At 45.7% G+C, this 20,681-nt stretch overlaps 1 protein-coding gene and 13 non-coding genes across 14 annotated transcripts; 10 read left to right on the top strand and 4 right to left on the bottom strand.

The window, feature by feature from the left end:
- Nucleotides 1-3,718: 3,718 nt before the first annotated feature.
- Nucleotides 3,719-3,792, bottom strand: trnat-agu. Its single transcript has one exon. It is a non-coding gene; the product is annotated as a tRNA-Thr (tRNA).
- Nucleotides 3,793-3,971: 179 nt separating this feature from the next.
- On the top strand, nt 3,972-4,054 carry trnal-cag. Its single transcript has one exon. It is a non-coding gene; the product is annotated as a tRNA-Leu (tRNA).
- Nucleotides 4,055-4,990: 936 nt separating this feature from the next.
- On the bottom strand, nt 4,991-5,064 carry trnat-agu. Its single transcript has one exon. It is a non-coding gene; the product is annotated as a tRNA-Thr (tRNA).
- Nucleotides 5,065-5,243: 179 nt separating this feature from the next.
- On the top strand, nt 5,244-5,326 carry trnal-cag. Its single transcript has one exon. It is a non-coding gene; the product is annotated as a tRNA-Leu (tRNA).
- A 928-nt stretch (nt 5,327-6,254) lies between these two features.
- trnat-agu lies at nt 6,255-6,328 on the bottom strand. Its single transcript has one exon. It is a non-coding gene; the product is annotated as a tRNA-Thr (tRNA).
- A 179-nt stretch (nt 6,329-6,507) lies between these two features.
- On the top strand, nt 6,508-6,590 carry trnal-cag. Its single transcript has one exon. It is a non-coding gene; the product is annotated as a tRNA-Leu (tRNA).
- A 4,084-nt stretch (nt 6,591-10,674) lies between these two features.
- LOC117470943 lies at nt 10,675-12,012 on the top strand. Its single transcript, XM_034115761.1, has one exon. It carries the CDS (start codon nt 10,675-10,677, stop codon nt 11,839-11,841), a length of 1,167 nt encoding a protein of 388 aa, XP_033971652.1. The 3' UTR covers nt 11,842-12,012.
- A 929-nt stretch (nt 12,013-12,941) lies between these two features.
- Nucleotides 12,942-13,013, top strand: trnam-cau. Its single transcript has one exon. It is a non-coding gene; the product is annotated as a tRNA-Met (tRNA).
- A 530-nt stretch (nt 13,014-13,543) lies between these two features.
- Nucleotides 13,544-13,626, top strand: trnal-cag. Its single transcript has one exon. It is a non-coding gene; the product is annotated as a tRNA-Leu (tRNA).
- Nucleotides 13,627-14,808: 1,182 nt separating this feature from the next.
- Nucleotides 14,809-14,891, top strand: trnal-cag. The gene has a single exon. It is a non-coding gene; the product is annotated as a tRNA-Leu (tRNA).
- A 1,182-nt stretch (nt 14,892-16,073) lies between these two features.
- Nucleotides 16,074-16,156, top strand: trnal-cag. Its single transcript has one exon. It is a non-coding gene; the product is annotated as a tRNA-Leu (tRNA).
- Nucleotides 16,157-19,443: 3,287 nt separating this feature from the next.
- Nucleotides 19,444-19,515, top strand: trnam-cau. The gene has a single exon. It is a non-coding gene; the product is annotated as a tRNA-Met (tRNA).
- A 277-nt stretch (nt 19,516-19,792) lies between these two features.
- trnat-agu lies at nt 19,793-19,866 on the bottom strand. Its single transcript has one exon. It is a non-coding gene; the product is annotated as a tRNA-Thr (tRNA).
- Nucleotides 19,867-20,045: 179 nt separating this feature from the next.
- On the top strand, nt 20,046-20,128 carry trnal-cag. Its single transcript has one exon. It is a non-coding gene; the product is annotated as a tRNA-Leu (tRNA).
- Nucleotides 20,129-20,681: the final 553 nt, after the last annotated feature.

The following is a 20,681-nucleotide window of genomic DNA, read 5'->3' as shown; positions in this document are numbered from 1 at the left end:
TAACTCTTTAGTGCCAAAGTGGACACAAATTGAAGTAAGGCGCCGTGCTGGTGGCTGCCTGTTGCATGCAGCTCCCGGTGTTTTATTGTTCTTTGTCTTTTTGTTTACTTTTATTCTCTTAGTTGTACTTTTTTCTTTGGATATTTATTTTGTTTTGCAGCGAACTATGGCCACGTTTTACTTCGAACGTTTTCTGGTCATTCTTCTGCTACTTTTTTCACTTTTTGTGTCGGAGAGCCATGCTCAGAGGAGTGATGGCATTGTTTACACGCGTGAGCAGCTGATTGCGCTGTGCCGACCCGTGCTGCTGCCCGGAGCCAGGCATGACATCCCGGAGGAGCTTCGGAGGCTCAAGCGGGGCTGCAGAGCTGGGGCCAAGCTGAGGATGAAGAAGAAGATGAGGTACAAACCCTGTGTACCGGCCATCATAATGGGGAACGTGAGGTCTTTGGGGAATAAGATGGACGAGCTCCGCGTGCTGACGAAGACGCAGTGGGAATACCGTGAGTGTAGCATCATGTGTTTTACCGAGACTTGGTTGCACTCGCTCATCCCGGATAATAACACGGCTCTCCCCGGCTTCACGAGTGTTCGGGCGGACAGGGACGTTATTCTGAGCGGTAAAAAGAAAGGAGGAGGGATTGCACTGTATGTGAACGAACGATGGTGTAATCCTGGACATGTTACTGTGAAGGAGCGTTTCTGTAGCCCGGACATTGAACTGCTAGCTGTGGGATTACGTCCATTTTATCTACCTAGAGAACTTTATTCTGTCATCGTAGTTGCTGTCTATATTCCACCGAACGCGGACGCGGAGGTGGCTGGTGACGTCATTCACTCTTCTGTAGCCAAACTCCAAACTCTTCACCCAAATGCATTCATAACAATAACTGGGGATTTTAACCGTGCAAAACTGGACAAATCTCTGCCTACATTCACTCAGTATGTGAAATGCCCCACCAGGGGAAATAATACTCTGGATCTTCTATATGCTAATACCAAGAATGCATATTGTGCCACTGCCCTCCCCCCCCTGGGCAGATCTGACCACAACCTCGTCTTTTTGGCTCCTAAATATGTCCCACTGGTGCAGAGGCAGCCTGTATCCACCAGGACTGTGAGGAAATGGACTCCAGGGGCTAATGAGGCTCTACAGGACTGCTTCGAGACCACTGACTGGGACGTGCTTTGTGTGCCACATGGAGAGGACATCAATAATATGACTGACTGCATCACAGAATACATCAACTTCTGTGAACAAACAATATTACCGGCTAAAACTGTCAACTGTTTCCCCAATAATAAACCCTGGATTACTAGTGACCTGAAAACTCTTTTAAATAAGAAAAAGGAAGCTTATAAGTCTGGGGACAAATCAATGCTGAAGAGTGTCCAGCATCAACTGAGAGACAATTTGAGGAGGGGCAGAGATTCGTACAGGAAGAAGCTGGAGACTAAGCTCCAGCTGAACAATAGCAGGGATGTCTGGGCTGGGATGAAGGCTATCACTGGCTTCAAAGGGAGAGACAGACTGACTGTGGGCACCCTGGAGAGGGCCAACGAGCTGAACACCTTCTTCAATAGGTTTAGCTCTCCGCCCGCTGCTGTCTCCTCCACTTCCTCTTCTCACCTCACCTCCTCCTCTCAGCCTGGCGTCAACATCCCCCCTCTGCTCACCACCTACACTTCACACCTCTCCTCCACCACCCAGCCTGGCTTCTGCACCCCCCCTCTGCTCACATTGCCGCTGACCCCCCCCCCCCCCTCTGCTCATCTTGCCTCAGACCCCCCCCCCCTCTATCCCCCCTTCCATCAAGCCCCCCCCCCCCGCTTCACTGTGAGCACAGGACAGGTCCAGAGTCAGATGGAAAAACTCCACCAAGGCAAGGCTGCTGGCCCTGATGGTATCAGCCCCAGGGTCCTGAGGACCTGTGCACGCCAGCTGGCTCCTGTTCTCCAGTATATATTCAACCTGAGCCTGCACTTGGAGACCATCCCGGTGCTGTGGAAGACATCATGCGTTGTTCCGGTCCCTAAAAAGACAACTCCTTCTGGGCTCAATGACTATCGCCCTGTAGCACTCACATCTCATGTGATGAAGGTGCTTGAGAGACTGGTCTTGGCCCATCTCAGACCGCAGGTGAGATCATTCCTTGACCCTCTGCAATTTGCCTACCAGCCTCACCTGGGGGTGGACGATGCCATTATTTACCTGCTGCAGCGTGCTCACTCATACCTGAATGGATCGGGTTGCACTGTGAGAATCACCTTTTTTGATTTCTCCAGTGCATTCAACACGATCCAGCCTCGGCTACTGAGTGACAAGCTGCAGGCTATGAGGGTAAACTCGTCCACCATCTCCTGGATTACCAACTACCTCACGGACAGACCACAGTACGTCCGGCTGGGCAGTGTGCTGTCTGATGTGGTGGTTGGTAGTATTGGAGCCCCACAGGGGACTGTGCTGTCTCCTTTCCTGTTCACCTTATACACCTCTGACTTTCTATACAACTCAGAGTCATGCCACCTGCAGAAGTTTTCGGATGACTCTGCAGTGGTAGGGTGTATAAGGGATGGACGGGAGGAGGAGTACAGAGCGCTGGTGGGTGATTTTGTTGAGTGGACTGGAAGAAATCATCTGCTTTTGAATGTGGCCAAGACCAGAGAGATGGTCATTGATTTCAGGAGGAAGAGGACATCTCCTCCTCTGCCCCTGTGCATTCTGGGAGAGGATGTGGCAGTTGTGGAGGTCTACAAGTACCTGGGAGTGCACTTAGACAATGGGCTGAACTGGAGGATCAACACTGACGCTGTGTACAAGAAGGGGATGAGCAGACTCTATTTTCTGAGGAAGCTGAGATCCTTCAACGTATGCAGTAAGATGCTGGAGATCTTCTATCAGTCTGTTGTGGCTAGTGCACTCTTCTTTGCTGCGGTCTGCTGGGGGGGCAGCATCAGAGCCGGTGACACCTGCAGGATCAATAAACTGATCAGGAAAGCTGGGTCAGTCATCGGCATCAAGCTGGAACCCTTTGAAGCTGTGGTGGAGAGGAGGACACTGAACAGGCTGTTGTCCATCATGGATAACCCCACCCATCCTCTCCACCTGCAGCTGGACAGTCAACGGAGCTCCTTCTCCAACAGACTGCTGCAGCTCCCCTGTCACAAGGACAGATACTGGAAAACATTCCTGCCCACTGCAATAACACTGTACAACAAATCACCTCTGGCTGGAAGAGAACTCTCTGCTCCATAGTTTCTCTAGAAATAAAACCACCTTGTACATTTTACTCACACATAATCTGTTTCATATTTAATACTCCATAATTCCATATATTTTGAATATATATATATTTGTATATATATATATATATATATATATATAATATCTGTATGTATATTTTCTATTTTGTATTTTGACATGTATATTTTATATTTTATTTTATATTTTATTTTATTCTATTTCTATTCTTGTATATTTTGTTTTATTGTAAAATGCCTTTTATGCTGCTGTAACAAAAACAATTTCCCAATTTGGGATCAATAAAGTACGATCTATCTATCTATCTATCTATATTGTGTCGCAAGAAGCTTTTGCAAACATTGTTGCAATACCGAGGCTTGACAACTTTTTGGTTTCAATTAACTCCTTAGGGTATCTGGAACCTTTATGACTTATTCAAGTAGGCCAAAGAGAGAGCATATCTGTGCTACAATAAGGCACTGCTGGGATTTGAACCCAGGATCTCCTGTTTACTAGACAGGCACTTTAACCAACTAAGCCACAGCACCCTCTTAAATAGTTCTTCTTTTGAATCAAAGTAGGGGATATTCCAGTTTGCTTTACCTGTGGAATGAGGTAAAACAACCCGGGGAAGTGCGAGGGGCTGTTCATTAATGGGTCAGTTAATTAATGAACATTTCTGAGTTTTATTTTTCAGGCAAAATGTACTGTAGAATTGTCTTTTTCAGTCAGGATGGCTGAGCGGTCTAAGGCGCTGCGTTCAGGTCGCAGTCTCCTCTGGAGGCGTGGGTTTGAATCCCACTTCTGACAAATGGTGTTTTTCACTGTAACATTCAGTGAGACATGATCTTGGGAAAGAAATGTAAGCATATTGTTACAAGACAGCCCATGACTAAATCCAGTGTTGCAAGAGCTGTATTGGTTAAATGCTAAATGCTAAATGCTGCTGCTGACTTGGTTACTACAAAAAAAAGACACAGAAAAACCTACAAGGATCTACAAGGTGACTCTAAATAGACCGAGAAAAACAAGTATATGCGGACTTTGTTTTTATTTAGCCCAAACCAGTTCATTTTTTTTCACCTCTATTCTGCCCGGCAACAGTCGAAAAAATAGTCATATCGAGTAAAGCAACACAACACAAATAACCTGGGTTTGGAACAGTAACATAATATTGTTAATATTGTGAAAAAAAGTCATCTTTTTCAATGATTACAGTTTTTTTCAGTTGCTAACACACTAAAATGATACGTACAGCACATGGTTAAAACACACCTGTTAGCTATCATGGTTCCAAAATCCAACATGTAAGCTGCTGAAATGTCGGTTCTCCCAGGTTCCAAATGTTCAAACAATCCGTCATCCACATTTTTGACAGCGTTGGATTCAAAGAGGTGAGCAGAGTGGCGCAGCGGAAGAGTGCTGGGCCCATAACCCAGAGGTCGATGGATCGAAACCATCCTCTGCTAATTGTAAAAGCTTTGGGTCAGTAGGGTCCTTGTCCTTTCCATCCTTATTCAGAAGGAAACACGTTTACAAGACAAAGCATCCATTATCGAAAATGTTAAATTGCTTAACTCTTTAGTGCCAAAGTGGACACTATATTGTGTCGCAAGAAGCTTTTGCAAACATTGTTGCAATACCGAGGCTTGACAACTTTTTGGTTTCAATTAACTCCTTAGGGTATCTGGAACCTTTATGACTTATTCAAGTAGGCCAAAGAGAGAGCATATCTGTGCTACAATAAGGCACTGCTGGGATTTGAACCCAGGATCTCCTGTTTACTAGACAGGCACTTTAACCAACTAAGCCACAGCACCCTCTTAAATAGTTCTTCTTTTGAATCAAAGTAGGGGATATTCCAGTTTGCTTTACCTGTGGAATGAGGTAAAACAACCCGGGGAAGTGCGAGGGGCTGTTCATTAATGGGTCAGTTAATTAATGAACATTTCTGAGTTTTATTTTTCAGGCAAAATGTACTGTAGAATTGTCTTTTTCAGTCAGGATGGCCGAGCGGTCTAAGGCGCTGCGTTCAGGTCGCAGTCTCCTCTGGAGGCGTGGGTTTGAATCCCACTTCTGACAAATGGTGTTTTTCACTGTAACATTCAGTGAGACATGATCTTGGGAAAGAAATGTAAGCATATTGTTACAAGACAGCCCATGACTAAATCCAGTGTTGCAAGAGCTGTATTGGTTAAATGCTAAATGCTGCTGCTGACTTGGTTACTACAAAAAAAAGACACAGAAAAACCTACAAGGATCTACAAGGTGACTCTAAATAGACCGAGAAAAACAAGTATATGCGGACTTTGTTTTTATTTAGCCCAAACCAGTTCATTTTTTTTCACCTCTATTCTGCCCGGCAACAGTCGAAAAATAGTCATATCGAGTAAAGCAACACAACACAAATAACCTGGGTTTGGAACAGTAACATAATATTGTTAATATTGTGAAAAAAAGTCATCTTTTTCAATGATTACAGTTTTTTTCAGTTGCTAACACACTAAAATGATACGTACAGCACATGGTTAAAACACACCTGTTAGCTATCATGGTTCCAAAATCCAACATGTAAGCTGCTGAAATGTCGGTTCTCCCAGGTTCCAAATGTTCAAACAATCCGTCATCCACATTTTTGACAGCGTTGGATTCAAAGAGGTGAGCAGAGTGGCGCAGCGGAAGAGTGCTGGGCCCATAACCCAGAGGTCGATGGATCGAAACCATCCTCTGCTAATTGTAAAAGCTTTGGGTCAGTAGGGTCCTTGTCCTTTCCATCCTTATTCAGAAGGAAACACGTTTACAAGACAAAGCATCCATTATCGAAAATGTTAAATTGCTTAACTCTTTAGTGCCAAAGTGGACACTATATTGTGTCGCAAGAAGCTTTTGCAAACATTGTTGCAATACCGAGACTTGACAACTTTTTGGTTTCAATTAACTCCTTAGGGTATCTGGAACCTTTATGACTTATTCAAGTAGGCCAAAGAGAGAGCATATCTGTGCTACAATAAGGCACTGCTGGGATTTGAACCCAGGATCTCCTGTTTACTAGACAGGCACTTTAACCAACTAAGCCACAGCACCCTCTTAAATAGTTCTTCTTTTGAATCAAAGTAGGGGATATTCCAGTTTGCTTTACCTGTGGAATGAGGTAAAACAACCCGGGGAAGTGCGAGGGGCTGTTCATTAATGGGTCAGTTAATTAATGAACATTTCTGAGTTTTATTTTTCAGGCAAAATGTACTGTAGAATTGTCTTTTTCAGTCAGGATGGCCGAGCGGTCTAAGGCGCTGCGTTCAGGTCGCAGTCTCCTCTGGAGGCGTGGGTTCGAATCCCACTTCTGACAAATGGTGTTTTTCACTGTAACATTCAGTGAGACATGATCTTGGGAAAGAAATGTAAGCATATTGTTACAAGACAGCCCATGACCAAATCCAGTGTTGCAAGAGCTGTATTGGTTAAATGCTAAATGCTGCTGCTGACTTGGTTACTACAAAAAAAAGACACAGAAAAACCTACAAGGATCTACAAGGTGACTCTAAATAGACCGAGAAAAACAAGTATATGCGGACTTTGTTTTTATTTAGCCCAAACCAGTTCTATTTCGTATATGGCTTCGCCCTCTAAGGCTATCGCTATTGGGTAATCCCCCTGCGCACCCGCGCAGCACTGAAAACACTTGTAGTTCACGCCCGCCCGCAAGGTGGGCCCCACCCACGGGCTCCCTTCCGGTATCAATAGGAAGGGGACCCGACAACCTGCTCCCTCTTTTTCTTCAGCACCCCGAGTTACTGAAGCACTGAGACGTATATCCGAGAAACCATGAGCAACGATTGTGTAAGAGATTGTCCCTCATGTGGAAACGGATATATTTTTTGTTATGATCGGCACACTGAATGCGAATTCTGTCTGGGGCCAGAGCACGCGTACGCGGCTCTCAGCCAGCAGATCGCATGCCAGCACTGTGCCTATCTCCCCTCGGCCGACAGGAAGCGTAGAGCGGACGCTCTCGCTGCTGCGACCGAGGATGACGATTCGTCCTCCTGGAGCCGAAACGTGCCCCTGGAGCCGAGTGCCGGGCAGGAGTCGGACGACTCCTACCCCATCTCCCTCCACGGTTCACCGTATGGTTCTCCCCTCTCTCCTCTCCCCCGGACGGGGGAGACAGAGTCGGAGCAGGGTGTCGACTTGGCCGAGCACGCGGTCCCCTCTCCGCCACCACGGCGCTGCCGGCGATAGGTGGCATCCTGCTGGAACTGCCGGGGATCATCTGCAAGGCGGCCGCCTGCAGAGGTCTCCCCGTTCCCCCAGCTCAGGAGAGGAGTGCTCCGGACGACATGGCCGGAGTTTTTTCGCGGGTGCAGACGGTCAGGAGTGACCCGATCTGGCCACGCTTTCCCGCCATCAGGAGGTACCAGGAGGGGGCGGCGGCGAACCCGAGGACTCTCAAGGCCCCGGTGTCCACGTTTGTTCCCCTCACCAAGGTGGAGGGTTTTACAGACGAGGGATTCCCAGCCACCCCTTCGCTGGAGCCGGGCCTGACGGCGTTTTTTGGGGTAAGGCAGGCCAACATGATCGCCGGACGGCGCCCTACGTTGGCCTCCCCCAGGGACCAGTATGTTGCCCGCCAGGCCGACCGGGTGCACCAGTGTGCCTTTCAGGCGTCGGCGGTGGCAAACAACATCGCGCTGCTGTCCAATTCGGTGGTGACGCTGGTGGAGCGGTCCACCACCTTGGCCGCTGACGAAGCGGAAGAGATCGCCAAGGCTGCCAGCACGGCGCTCACACTGTGTGCGTCTGTTGCTGTCTCCCAGGCCAGAATCGCCGCGTGGGTGACGCAAATCCAGCGCCACCTCTGGCTGCAGCAGGCGTCCGTTACGGAAACGGCCAGAAAAGTGCTGCTGGATGCTCCAATCAGCCCGGACGGGCTGTTCGGACCCCAGTTCCACGCCATGGTGGAATCCATGAAGGCGGCTGCGGAACAGGCAGACGACATCCGCCAGCACGTCAGCTGGCTCCAGCCTGCTGGGCGGCACCAACACCCGCAGCAGCCGCAGCGGCCGCAGCAGCCGCAGCGTCCAACCAGGGAGGGGTGGCCACGGCGGCAGGCGGAGAGATACCAACCGCAACCGCGGCGTCAGCGCCCGTCGGCGGCGGCAGGGGCTCCGCCCCGCGTCTCCGCTCCCCCGCCACCCCAGAGACGGAGGGGTCTCTCGGCGGTGAGCCAACGGGGAGGGGGGCACTCCCGCTCTGTTTCCGCTCCACGTGAGCCTCCAAAAAAACAGAGCCGCCTTTGACGTGTTGGGGGGGATAGTGAGACTAATAAAATGGGTTCATTTTTCAACTTTTTGTCTGAGTCATCAGTATCATCAAGTGTTTCTCACATATCCTCCACTCTGTGTAAACCAGCTGCCTATAACCTATCGGTTAGTAGCCAGCAGGGTTCGTTGCGAAAACCTGCACTTTTTAATCTATCGATTAATAAACTGCAGAGTTCGCCAACTAAGCCAGCTGCCATCAATCTGTTGATTAGTAGGCAGCAGGGCTCGCTGCAGAAACCTGCTGGTTTTAACCTATCGGTTAATAAACCGCAGAGTTCGCGGCATTCCTCTATCCGAGATACGTCTCCTACACACGGTCATAATAAACCCATGAGCGCCGTTATAACGCCTCATGTGGTTAACACTGTCTCCATTCATCCCCTGAGCGTGTACACGCCTCATGATGAGAGCCAGAGTGAAACGCAACGTGTGGAGGCTCCCTCACAGCCCTTTCGCGTCAGGCCCACCTTGGGTTGCCTCACAGGCAGCGGCGGCAAGGGCTCTGACGTGGCTCGTTGCCAAAACGACCACAACACATCTCGACCATGTGCGCCCGCTCTCAGAGAATTTCTCAGAGTGGCAGCGCGTGTGTCTGATGGACAGATGGATGAGCAGGCTGATCAGCAGAGGGTACACCCTGCAGTTCGCCTCCCCCCCCCCACAGTTCAATGGGATACAGGAAACACTCCTGTCATCCCAAGAACAGTGTCTTGCGCTCCAGACAGAGCTGCGGGAACTCCTGTTGAAAGAGGCTATTTCCAGGGTTCCTCAAGGGGAAGAAAATCAGGGGTATTACTCCCGTTATTTTCTTGTCCCGAAAAAGACAGGGGGGATGAGACCCATCCTCGATCTGTCAGTTTTCAACAAGGTCATAATGAAAAGGCCTTTTCACATGCTGACGATCAGACAGGTGCTGGAGTGTGTTCACCAGGGGGACTGGTTCACATCGATAGACCTGAAGGATGCTTACTTCCACGTAGCCATCATCCCAAAACACAGGAAATACCTGCGTTTCTCATTCCAGGGAATACCGTACCAGTACAACCGTCTGCCGTTCGGTTATTCCCTGGCTCCTCGCACTTTTTCGAAATGTGTAGAGACGGCGCTGCAGCCGCTTCACAGAGGAGGGATGAGAGTGCTGTTTTACCTGGACGACTTGCTATTGCTAGCTCGATCCAGAGAGGAAGTTGCTTTACAGACGGTACAGCTTGTATCACATCTGTCAAAGCTGGGTTTCATCATAAATTGGAAGAAGAGCTGCCCTCTTCCCTCCCAGAGTATTATTTACCTAGGTCTGGAATTGAACTCAGCCCGCATGAGAGCGCGACTCTCACAGCAGAGAGTGGAGGCACTGACAGCTCTTCTCCGACGCGTCACACCCTGCAGCGTGGTGACAGCTCTCTCCGTAATGCAGCTGCTTGGCATGATGGCAGCTGGTCACGTGGTGATTCCCCTGGGTCTCCTTCACATGAGGAGACTCCAGAGGTGGTTTATTCGCCTGCGCATCGACCCCGTGCGACAGAAGAGGCGCATGGTGGCCATCCCTCCTTCCGTGGGTTCAGACTTAACCTATTGGAAAAGTCCCCACGTCCTGTGTGCCCCTGGGCAGAGTTACGTCACACATCTCGGTGTTCACAGACGCATCTCTCTCAGGGTGGGGAGGAACGTGTATGTCACAGGCAGTGGGGGGACAGTGGCCGGCTCACATGTCCCTCCACATAAACGTGCTGGAATTGCTCTCCGTACGGAGAGTAATCCAGTATTTTGCCCCGTTGCTACGGAATCAGCATGTGTTGATTCGCACAGACAACAAAGCCGCGGCAGCTTACATCAATCGCCAGGGCGGAGTACGCTCAGCGCAGCTTTTGAACACAGCCAGGCCGCTGTTGATCTGGGCGCGCGCACACTTGCTCTCCATCAGAGCAATGTATGTTCCCGGCGAGCTGAACAGAGGGGCAGGCCTCATGTCCAGAGGAGGTCCTCGCCAGGGGGACTGTTGTACGCCTTCCCACCAGTCCCGCTGATCCCTCGGTTCCTGGACCGAGTGCAGGAGGAGCGACTGTCAGTGATCCTAATTGCCCCGGAGCGCACGGGCGCTTCCTGGTTTCCATGCCTACAGCGTACGCTGTCAGGCAGACCGTGGGAAATTCTGTGGCGCGGGGACGCTCTCTCGCAGGTGGAGGGAGCGATCAACAGTCACCCTGTGATAGGCCAGCACTTATGGGCATGGCCCCTGAACGGGAACACTTAGAGGGGCTGGGCCTCTCTCAAGATGTTATCCGGACCATTCAGGGAGCCAGGGCCGCGTCTACCAGAGCGACCTACACAGCCAAGTGGACAGCGTTCCAGCGTTGGTGTGTAGAGAAAAGCCTGGACCCCATTACGTGCCCCCTGCCTCACGTGCTGTCATTCCTCCAGCTGTTGTTGGACAGGAATTTGGCTTTCAACACAATCAAGGTGTATGCTGCTGCCATATCATCTTGTCATGTGGGTTTCGGGGTCGGGACGGTGTTTAGTCACCCCCTGATGAAACGTTTTCTGCGAGGAGTACGGAGACTCAGACCTGTGTCACACGCACTAGCGCCTCAGTGGGATTTGGCTTTGGTGTTACGCGCACTAAGCAAAGCCCCATTTGAACCTTTAGATCAGGTTCCCCTTAAGATGTTATCAGCCAAAGTAGTACTACTTTTGGCTCTAACATCAGCAAAGAGGGTGAGTGATTTGTCTGCTCTCTCTGTGGCTCCGTCATGCCTCCGGATCCAAGGAGATGGCAGTTCAGCTGTTTTACGCCCTAACCCAGCTTTTATGCCAAAAGTCATCACAAGCTCTTTTAGGTCGAGGGTGATCACCCTGGATGGCTTCTTTCCCCCTCCTCACAGGTCGGAGGAAGAAGCCACGTCTCATCTCCTCTGTCCTGTGCGCGCGCTGTCCTGCTATGTAGCACGCACAGCTGCCTTGCGCCGTTCTCAGCGCCTGTTTGTGCACTACAGAGAGCGCTCGATCGGGCAGCCTCTGTCTGCACAGCGGCTGTCACACTGGCTGTGTGAGGCTGTATCACAGGCATATGTCTCCTCTGGGATGGATCCTCCGGAGAACATTAATGCGCATTCCACCAGAGGAATTTCCTCCTCCACGGCTTTGCACGGAGGAATGTCAGTGGAAGACATTTGCATTGCTGCATCCTGGTCTTCTCCCTGTTCATTTATTCAATTTTATTTGAGGGATGTGTCCCATTCCTCTTTGACACACCCTGTGCTGAGTGTCCTGTCAGAGTGAGTGACGTCAGGGATCCAGCTGTGCGCCTTTCTCCTGCCTCGGCACATGGAGAATGGCCTGTGTTTCCCTCTTACGAGAGGGACGTCCCCCTTTTTTTCCCCTGACACATTTCGTACGGAATGTCTTGTCAGAGTGTGTGATGTTGGGGACCCAGCTGTGCGCTCTTCTGCCTGTCTGCACCCAGAGAGCTGCTATTCCCCTCCTTTCTGTCACTGGGCAAAGTGTGACTTTCGTCTCTACTTTCTCACAGCGGACGGGTATGTATTATTCCCAGCCTTCGTCCTCTCATGGTAAATATTCATGTTATGATATATTCCAGGGACTGTGATGCGCCATTCGCATGGGTTATTATCTGAGCAGGTGTGTTTGTGCTTCTTGTACCGGGGCAACCCAGTGGGGCGCAGACTACATCTTGCTTCGCCCTTAACCCAATAGCGATAGCCTTAGAGGGCGAAGCCATATACGAAATAGAACTGAAGTTACCTACTGTAACTCCAGCTTCTATGAGTATTGGCGTAGCCCTCTAAGTTCTGGGCCCCACTGGCTCCACGAATAGCTGAAGAAAAAGTTTTTGTGTGGGAGCAGGTTGTCGGGTCCCCTTCCTATTTATACCGGAAGGGAGCCCGTGGGTGGGGCCCACCTTGCGGGCGGGCGTGGACTACAAGTGTTTTCAGTGTTGCGCGGGTGCGCAGGGGGATTACCCAATAGCGATAGCCTTAGAGGGCTACGCCAATACTCATAGAAGCTGGAGTTACAGTAGGTAACTTCAGTTCATTTTTTTTCACCTCTATTCTGCCCGGCAACAGTCGAAAAATAGTCATATCGAGTAAAGCAACAGAACACAAATAACCTGGGTTTGGAACAGTAACATAATATTGTTAATATTGTGAAAAAAAGTCATCTTTTTCAATGATTACAGTTTTTTTCAGTTGCTAACACACTAAAATGACACGTACAGCACATGGTTAAAACACACCTGTTAGCTATCCTGGTTCCAAAATCCAACATGGAAGCTGCTGAAATGTCGGTTTCTCCCAGGTTCCAAATGTTCAAAACAATCCGTCATCCACATTTTTGACAGCGTTGGATTCAAAGAGGTGAGCAGAGTGGCGCAGCGGAAGCGTGCTGGGCCCATAACCCAGAGGTCGATGGATCGAAACCATCCTCTGCTAATTGTAGAAGCTTTGGGTCAGTAGGGTCCTTGTCCTTTCCATCCTTATTCAGAAGGAAACACGTTCACAAGACTAAGCATCCATTATCGAAAATGTTAAATTGCTTAACTCTTTAGTGCCAAAGTGGACACTATATTGTGTCGCAAGAAGCTTTTGCAAACATTGTTGCAATACAGAGGCTTGACAACTTTTTGGTTTCAATTAACTCCTTAGGGTATCTGGAACCTTTATGACTTATTCAAGTAGGCCAAAGAGAGAGCATGTCTGTGCTACAATAAGGCACTGCTGGGATTTGAACCTAGGATCTCCTGTTTACTAGACAGGCACTTTAACCAACTAAGCTACATCAACCTCTTAAATAGTTCTTCTTTTAAATCAAAGTAGGGGATATTCCAGTTAGCTTTACCTGTGGAATGAGGTAAAACAACCCGGGAAGTGGGAGGGGACTGTTCATTAATGGGTCAGTTCATTAATGAACATTTCTGAGTTTTATTTTTCAGGCAAAATGTACTGGAGAATTGTCTTTTTCAGTCAGGATGGCCGAGCGGTCTAAGGCGCTGCGTTCAGGTCGCAGTCTCCTCTGGAGGCGTGGGTTCGAATCCCACTTCTGACAAATGGTGTTTTTCACTGTAACATTCAGTGAGACACGATCTTGGGAAAGAAATGTAAGCATATTGTTACAAGACAGCCCATGACCAAATCCAGTGTTGCAAGAGCTGTATTGGTTAAATGCTAAATGCTGCTGCTGACTTGGTTACTACAAAAAAAAGACACAGAAAAACCTACAAGGATCTACAAGGTGACTCTAAATAGACAGAGAAAAACAAGTATATGCGGACTTTGTTTTTATTTAGCCCAAACCAGTTCATTTTTTTCACCTCTATTCTGCCCGGCAACAGTCGAAAAATAGTCATATCGAGTAAAGCAACACAACACAAATAACCTGGGTTTGGAACAGTAACATAATATTGTTAATATTGTGAAAAAAAAGTCATCTTTTCAATGATTACAGTTTTTTTCAGTTGCTAACACACTAAAATGATACGTACAGCACATGGTTAAAACACACCTGTTAGCTATCATGGTTCCAAAATCCAACATGTAAGCTGCTGAAATGTCGGTTCTCCCAGGTTCCAAATGTTCAAACAATCCGTCATCCACATTTTTGAGAGCGTTGGATTCAAAGAGGTGAGCAGAGTGGCGCAGCGGAAGCGTGCTGGACCCATAACCCAGAGGTCGATGGATCGAAACCATCCTCTGCTAATTGTAAAAGCTTTGGGTCAGTAGGGTCCTTGGCCTTTCCATCCTTATTCAGAAGGAAACACGTTACAAGACAAAGCATCCATTATCGAAAATGTTAAATTGCTTAACTCTTTAGTGCCAAAGTGGACACTATATTGTGTCGCAAGAAGCTTTTGCAAACATTGTTGCAATACCGAGACTTGACAACTTTTTGGTTTCAATTAACTCCTTAGGGTATCTGGAACCTTTATGACTTATTCAAGTAGGCCAAAGAGAGAGCATAGTCTGTGCTACAATAAGGCACTGCTGGGATTTGAACCCTAGGATCTCCTGTTTACTAGACAGGCACTTTAAACCAACTAAGCTACATCACCCTCTTAAATAGTTCTTCTTTTAAATCAAAGTAGGGGATATTCCAGTTTGCTTTACCTGTGGAATGAGGTAAAACAACCCGGGGAAGTGTGAGGGGCTGTTCATTAATGGGTCAGTTAATTAATGAACATTTCTGAGTTTTATTTTTCAGGCAAAATGTACTGTGGAATTGTCTTTTTCAGTCAGGATGGCCGAGCGGTCTAAGGCGCTGCGTTCAGGTCGCAGTCTCCTCTGGAGGCGTGGGTTCGAATCCCACTTCTGACAAATGGTGTTTTTCACTGTAACATTCAGTGAGACACGATCTTGGGAAAGAAATGTAAGCATATTGTTACAAGACAGCCCATGACCAAATCCAGTGTTGCAAGAGCTGTATTGGTTAAATGCTAAATGCTAAATGCTGCTGCTGACTTGGTTACTGCAAAAAAAGACACAGAAAAACCTACAAGGATCTACAAGGTGACTCTAAATAGACCGAGAAAAACAAGTATATGCGGACTTTGTTTTTATTTAGCCCAAACCAGTTCATTTTTTTCACCTCTATTCTGCCCGGCAACAGTCGAAAATAGTCATATCGAGTAAAGCAACACAACACAAATAACCTGGGTTTGGAACAGTAACATAATATTGTTAATATTGTGAAAAAAAGTCATCTTTTTCAATGATTACAGTTTTTTTCAGTTGCTAACACACTAAAATGACACGTACAGCACATGGTTAAAACACACCTGTTAGCTATCCTGGTTCCAAAATCCAACATGGAAGCTGCTGAAATGTCGGTTCTCCCAGGTTCCAAATGTTCAAACAATCCGTCATCCACATTTTTGACAGCGTTGGATTCAAAGAGGTGAGCAGAGTGGTGCAGCGGAAGCGTGCTGGGCCCATAACCCAGAGGTCGATGGATCGAAACCATCCTCTGCTAATTGTAAAAGCTTTGGGTCAGTAGGGTCCTTGTCCTTTCCATCCTTATTCAGAAGGAAACACGTTCACAAGACTAAGCATCCATTATCGAAAATGTTAAATTGCTTAACTCTTTAGTGCCAAAGTGGACACTATATTGTGTCGCAAGAAGCTTTTGCAAACATTGTTGCAATACCGAGGCTTGACAACTTTTTGGTTTCAATTAACTCCTTAGGGTATCTGGAACCTTTATGACTTATTCAAGTAGGCCAAAGAGAGAGCATGTCTGTGCTACAATAAGGCACTGCTGGGATTTGAACCTAGGATCTCCTGTTTACTAGACAGGCACTTTAACCAACTAAGCTACATCAACCTCTTAAATAGTTCTTTTAAATCAAAGTAGGCGATATTCCAGTTAGCTTTACCTGTGGAATGAGGTAAAACAACCCGGGGAAGTGCGAGGGGCTGTTCATTAATGGGTCAGTTCATTAATGAACATTTCTGAGTTTTATTTTTCAGGCAAAATGTACTGTAGAATTGACTTTTTCAGTCAGGATGGCCGAGCGGTCTAAGGCGCTGCGTTCAGGTCGCAGTCTCCTCTGGAGGCGTGGGTTCGAATCCCACTTCTGACAAATGGTGTTTTTCACTGTAACATTCAGTGAGACATGATCTTGGGAAAGAAATGTAAGCATATTGTTACAAGACAGCCCATGACCAAATCCAGTGTTGCAAGAGCTGTATTGGTTAAATGCTAAATGCTAAATGCTGCTGCTGACTTGGTTACTGCAAAAAAAGACACAGAAAAACCTACAAGGATTGACAAGGTGACTCTAAATAGACCGAGAAAAACAAGTATATGCGGACTTTGTTTTTATTTAGCCCAAACCAGTTCATTTTTTTCACCTCTATTCTGCCCGGCAACAGTCGAAAAATAGTCATATCGAGTAAAGCAACACAACACAAATAACCTGGGTTTGGAACAGTAACATAATATTGTTAATATTGTGAAAAAAAAGTCATCTTTTTCAATGATTACAGTTTTTTTTCAGTTGCTAACACACTAAAATGCAACCCGGTATCACGGCAAGACGTGAACATGTGACGATCTTCCATGCTGGGAGACGTGAATATGTCACGGTTTCGTCCCTTCAAACGTGACAGTTACACGGTATTGTTAACATGGCCCAACCAGTGGAGAAATACCCGGAAGTGCCTAGCAAATGGTCTACTGCGCCTATTGGTCGGTTTTTATTGTCAAAATGAGATGTTTTTAATTTATTTTTGAATCATCACACTTGATTTCGCCGATTTTCTTGTTTCCCTAGCTGGTCGACACCTCTTTTAGCAGAAACAAAGGCTACATTAATGTATTAAATCGATGTTAATCCATGTGTGTGGAGGTGAGGATGTGGAATTAACGGACGTGACGTTGTGCGATTGCGTTGCCAGGCAACGCAATTTACAAACTCTTCAACTACAACCCTAATTATATTTAAAAACATTTTAGACAGCCTCACGAAATACTTTAATGTAAATTAAAATGTAAATGTGAAGGAATGTGTGTAATGTGGTGACATTATTCACCCACGGATCTATGGGTTGGGGGTATTGTTCCGCACGGACATTTTAGTTAACCGGACTCCTGTTGATGTGAAATCCGAAAACATTTAAAGAAAATAAAATAATACTTTATTCCGAGTTTGCTTGCTTTTCTCTTTGGAGGTCATCACATAATGGCATTGTAATACACAGTTTGGCTGCATTAAATATGACATATCTGCCGTAGTTCTGTATTTATAGAGCCCTGATGAGAAGACTTCTGGACAAACAGGAAGCACTGCCGCCAAAACTGAAAACGTGACGTGGATCATAAATATATCAGCAATTAAACAACATCTTACATTTCTTTTCACACAATACGTCTCCTTGCAGTATCAATACTAATTCGGCTGACTTTTATATTTGATCCAATTGGTACTGTAGATAGGCTGTATTTACACCATAACGGTGCACAGCTGATAGAAAGTGGTTAAAGCACGTTATTGAATTTTATTATTTTATTATTTTTCACAAAAATGAAACCATCAATAGCAGAAACAGAATTAACTGTCATTAGTAAACCACCCAACAAAAAAGATCATAAATGGTTTTGTTTTATATATATTTTAAGGATAATAATAGCAATGTAACACTGTCTATGTATAACACTGATTTGAAAAACATACAGAAAAAACTAATTCACTGCCCTTAATAAAGTATGTAATACATTTCAGGTGTGCTGTTTTGTTTAGATCATTGACATCTGGAGCTCTTTTAATGTCCTTTTTGATTATTGTTACACCAGGTCTTGTCAAAACCTTTATTCCATATTCAATATCCATTACTAAACAAAACAGCAATTCTACTCCACTACAATTCAGAGGTTAACCTGGTATTTTTACTCCACTACATTTATTTTAGTTACTTTGCAGATTCTGATTAATGATGTGAAATATAAACAACCCTTAAATCAGGCTTTAGTTACACCTGAGTAAAATTCAGGGAAAGGTGATTGTCAAGTGCCAACAATCAGGAGAGATATTTGATAGTTGCTGCTTGAGAAGACTAAACATTTATCTGCAGATCCCTATAAAGTATATTCATTACTCGTTATTCTCTACTAATAGTTAATTAAAGACTGTATATAATGGCTATTTTGCATATCCCTTTCAAGATTTCAAGATTTTCTAAGGATCATTGACATATCATATACACAACTAATTCAATAACGTGCTTTAACCACTAGGCGGTGCACACAAGGTACACACAGCCATAATAACTTTGTATTATTAGTGTAGGACACTTGTGTATGTATAACATCTGAAGATGTGTAGTTTTATTCATGTTTTCATATAATTGTACAGGATATTGCTATATTATTTCACATGTTTTACTTATAATATCTGATTTGTAAAACATCACAGACAGAAAGGTATATCCGTCATTTAACAGTAAGCTATTGAAATTCTGAATCCATAGATGTGTCTCCCATCACCCAAATCCCCTGACTATTCTCTCAACTCAGTATTTACATTCTTATATTCAAAGAAAATCAGTAATATCTTTAAAAACGACAAGTCCTTTTATATCAGCTGTGCACCGTTATGGTGTATAACGTATTTTTTTTCGGATTTCACATCAACAGTAAGTCCGTTTAACTAAAATGTCCGTGCGGAACAATACCCCAACCAATAGATCCGTGGGTGAATAATGTCAATCACCACATTACACACACCCCTTCACATTTACATTTGAATTTACATTAAAGTATTTCGTGAGGCCTTCTAAAATGTTTTAAAATATAATTAGGGTTGTAGTTGAAGAGTTTGTAAATTGTGTTGCCTGGCAACGCAATCACACAACGTCACGTCCGTTAATTCCACATCCTCACCTCCACACACATGGATTAACATCGATTTAATACATTAATGTAGCCTTTGTTTCTGCTAAAAGAGGTGTCGACCAGCTAGGGAAACAAGAAATCGGCGAAATCAAGTGTGATGATTAAAAAATAAATTAAAAACATCTCATTTTGACAATAAAAACCGACAAATAGGCGCGGTAGACCATTTGCTAGGCACTTCCGGGTATTTCTCCACTGGTTGGGCCATGTTAACAATACCGTGTAACTGTCACGTTTGAAGGGACGAAACCGTGACATATTCACGTCTCCCAGCATGGTAGATCGTCACATGTTCACGTCTTGCCGTGATACCGGGTTGCTAAAATGACACGTACAGCACATGGTTAAAACACACCTGTTAGCTATCCTGGTTCCAAAATCCAACATGGAAGCTGCTGAAATGTCGGTTCTCCCAGGTTCCAAATGTTCAAACAATCCGTCATCCACATTTTTGACAGCGTTGGATTCAAAGAGGTGAGCAGAGTGGCGCAGCGGAAGCGTGCTGGGCCCATAACCCAGAGGTCGATGGATCGAAACCATCCTCTGCTAATTGTAAAAGCTTTGGGTCAGTAGGGTCCTTGTCCTTTCCATCCTTATTCAGAAGGAAACACGTTCACAAAACTAATCATCCATTATCGAAAATGTTAAATTGCTTAACTCTTTAGTGCCAAAGTGGACACTATATTGTGTCGCAAGAAGCTTTTGCAAACATTGTTGCAATACCGAGGCTTGACAACTTTTTGGTTTCAATTAACTCCTTTGGGTATCTGGAACCTTTATGACTTATTCAAGTAGGCCAAAGAGAGAGCATGTCTGTGCTACAATAAGGCACTGCTGGGATTTGAACCTAGGATCTCCTGTTTACTAGACAGGCACTTTAACCAACTAAGCCACAGCACCCTCTTAAATAGCTCTTCTTTTGAATCAAAGTAGGGGATATTCCAGTTTGCTTTACCTGTGGAAGGAGGTAAAACAACCCGGGGAAGTGCGAGGGGCTGTTCATTAATGGGTCAGTTCATTAATGAACATTTCTGAGTTTTATTTTTCAGGCAAAATGTACTGTAGAATTGTCTTTTTCAGTCAGGATGGCCGAGAGGTCTAAGACGCTGCGTTCAGGTCGCAGTCTCCTCTGGAGGCGTGGGTTCGAATCCCACTTCTGACAAATGGTGTTTTTCACTGTAACATTCAGTGAGACATGATCTTGGGAAAGAAATGTAAGCATATAGTTACAAGACAGCCCATGACCAAATCCAGTGTTGCAAGAGCTGTATTGGTTAAATGCTAAATGCTAAATGCTGCTGCTGACTTGGTTACTACAAAAAAAAGACACAGAAAAACCTACAAGGATCGACAAGGTGACTCTAAATAGACCGAGAAAAACAAGTATATGCGGACTTTGTTTTTATTTAGCCCAAACCAGTTCATTTTTTTCACCTCTATTCTGCCCGGCAACAGTCGAAAAATAGTCATATCGAGTAAAGCAACACAACACAAATAACCTGGGTTTGGAACAGTAACATAATATTGTTAATATTGTGAAAAAAAGTCATCTTTTTCAATGATTACAGTTTTTTTCAGTTGCTAACACACTAAAATGACACGTACAGCACATGGTTAAAACACACCTGTTAGCTATCCTGGTTCCAAAATCCAACATGGAAGCTGCTGAAATGTCGGTTCTCCCAGGTTTCAAATGTTCAAACAATCCGTCATAC

The sequence above is a fragment of the Trematomus bernacchii genome, unplaced genomic scaffold (genome assembly GCF_902827165.1).
Source record: "Trematomus bernacchii unplaced genomic scaffold, fTreBer1.1, whole genome shotgun sequence".
NCBI classification, from domain to species: Eukaryota; Metazoa; Chordata; class Actinopteri; order Perciformes; family Nototheniidae; genus Trematomus; species Trematomus bernacchii.
Note: the sequence above shows the minus strand (reverse complement) of the source record. Positions and strands in the feature narration are given on the sequence as shown.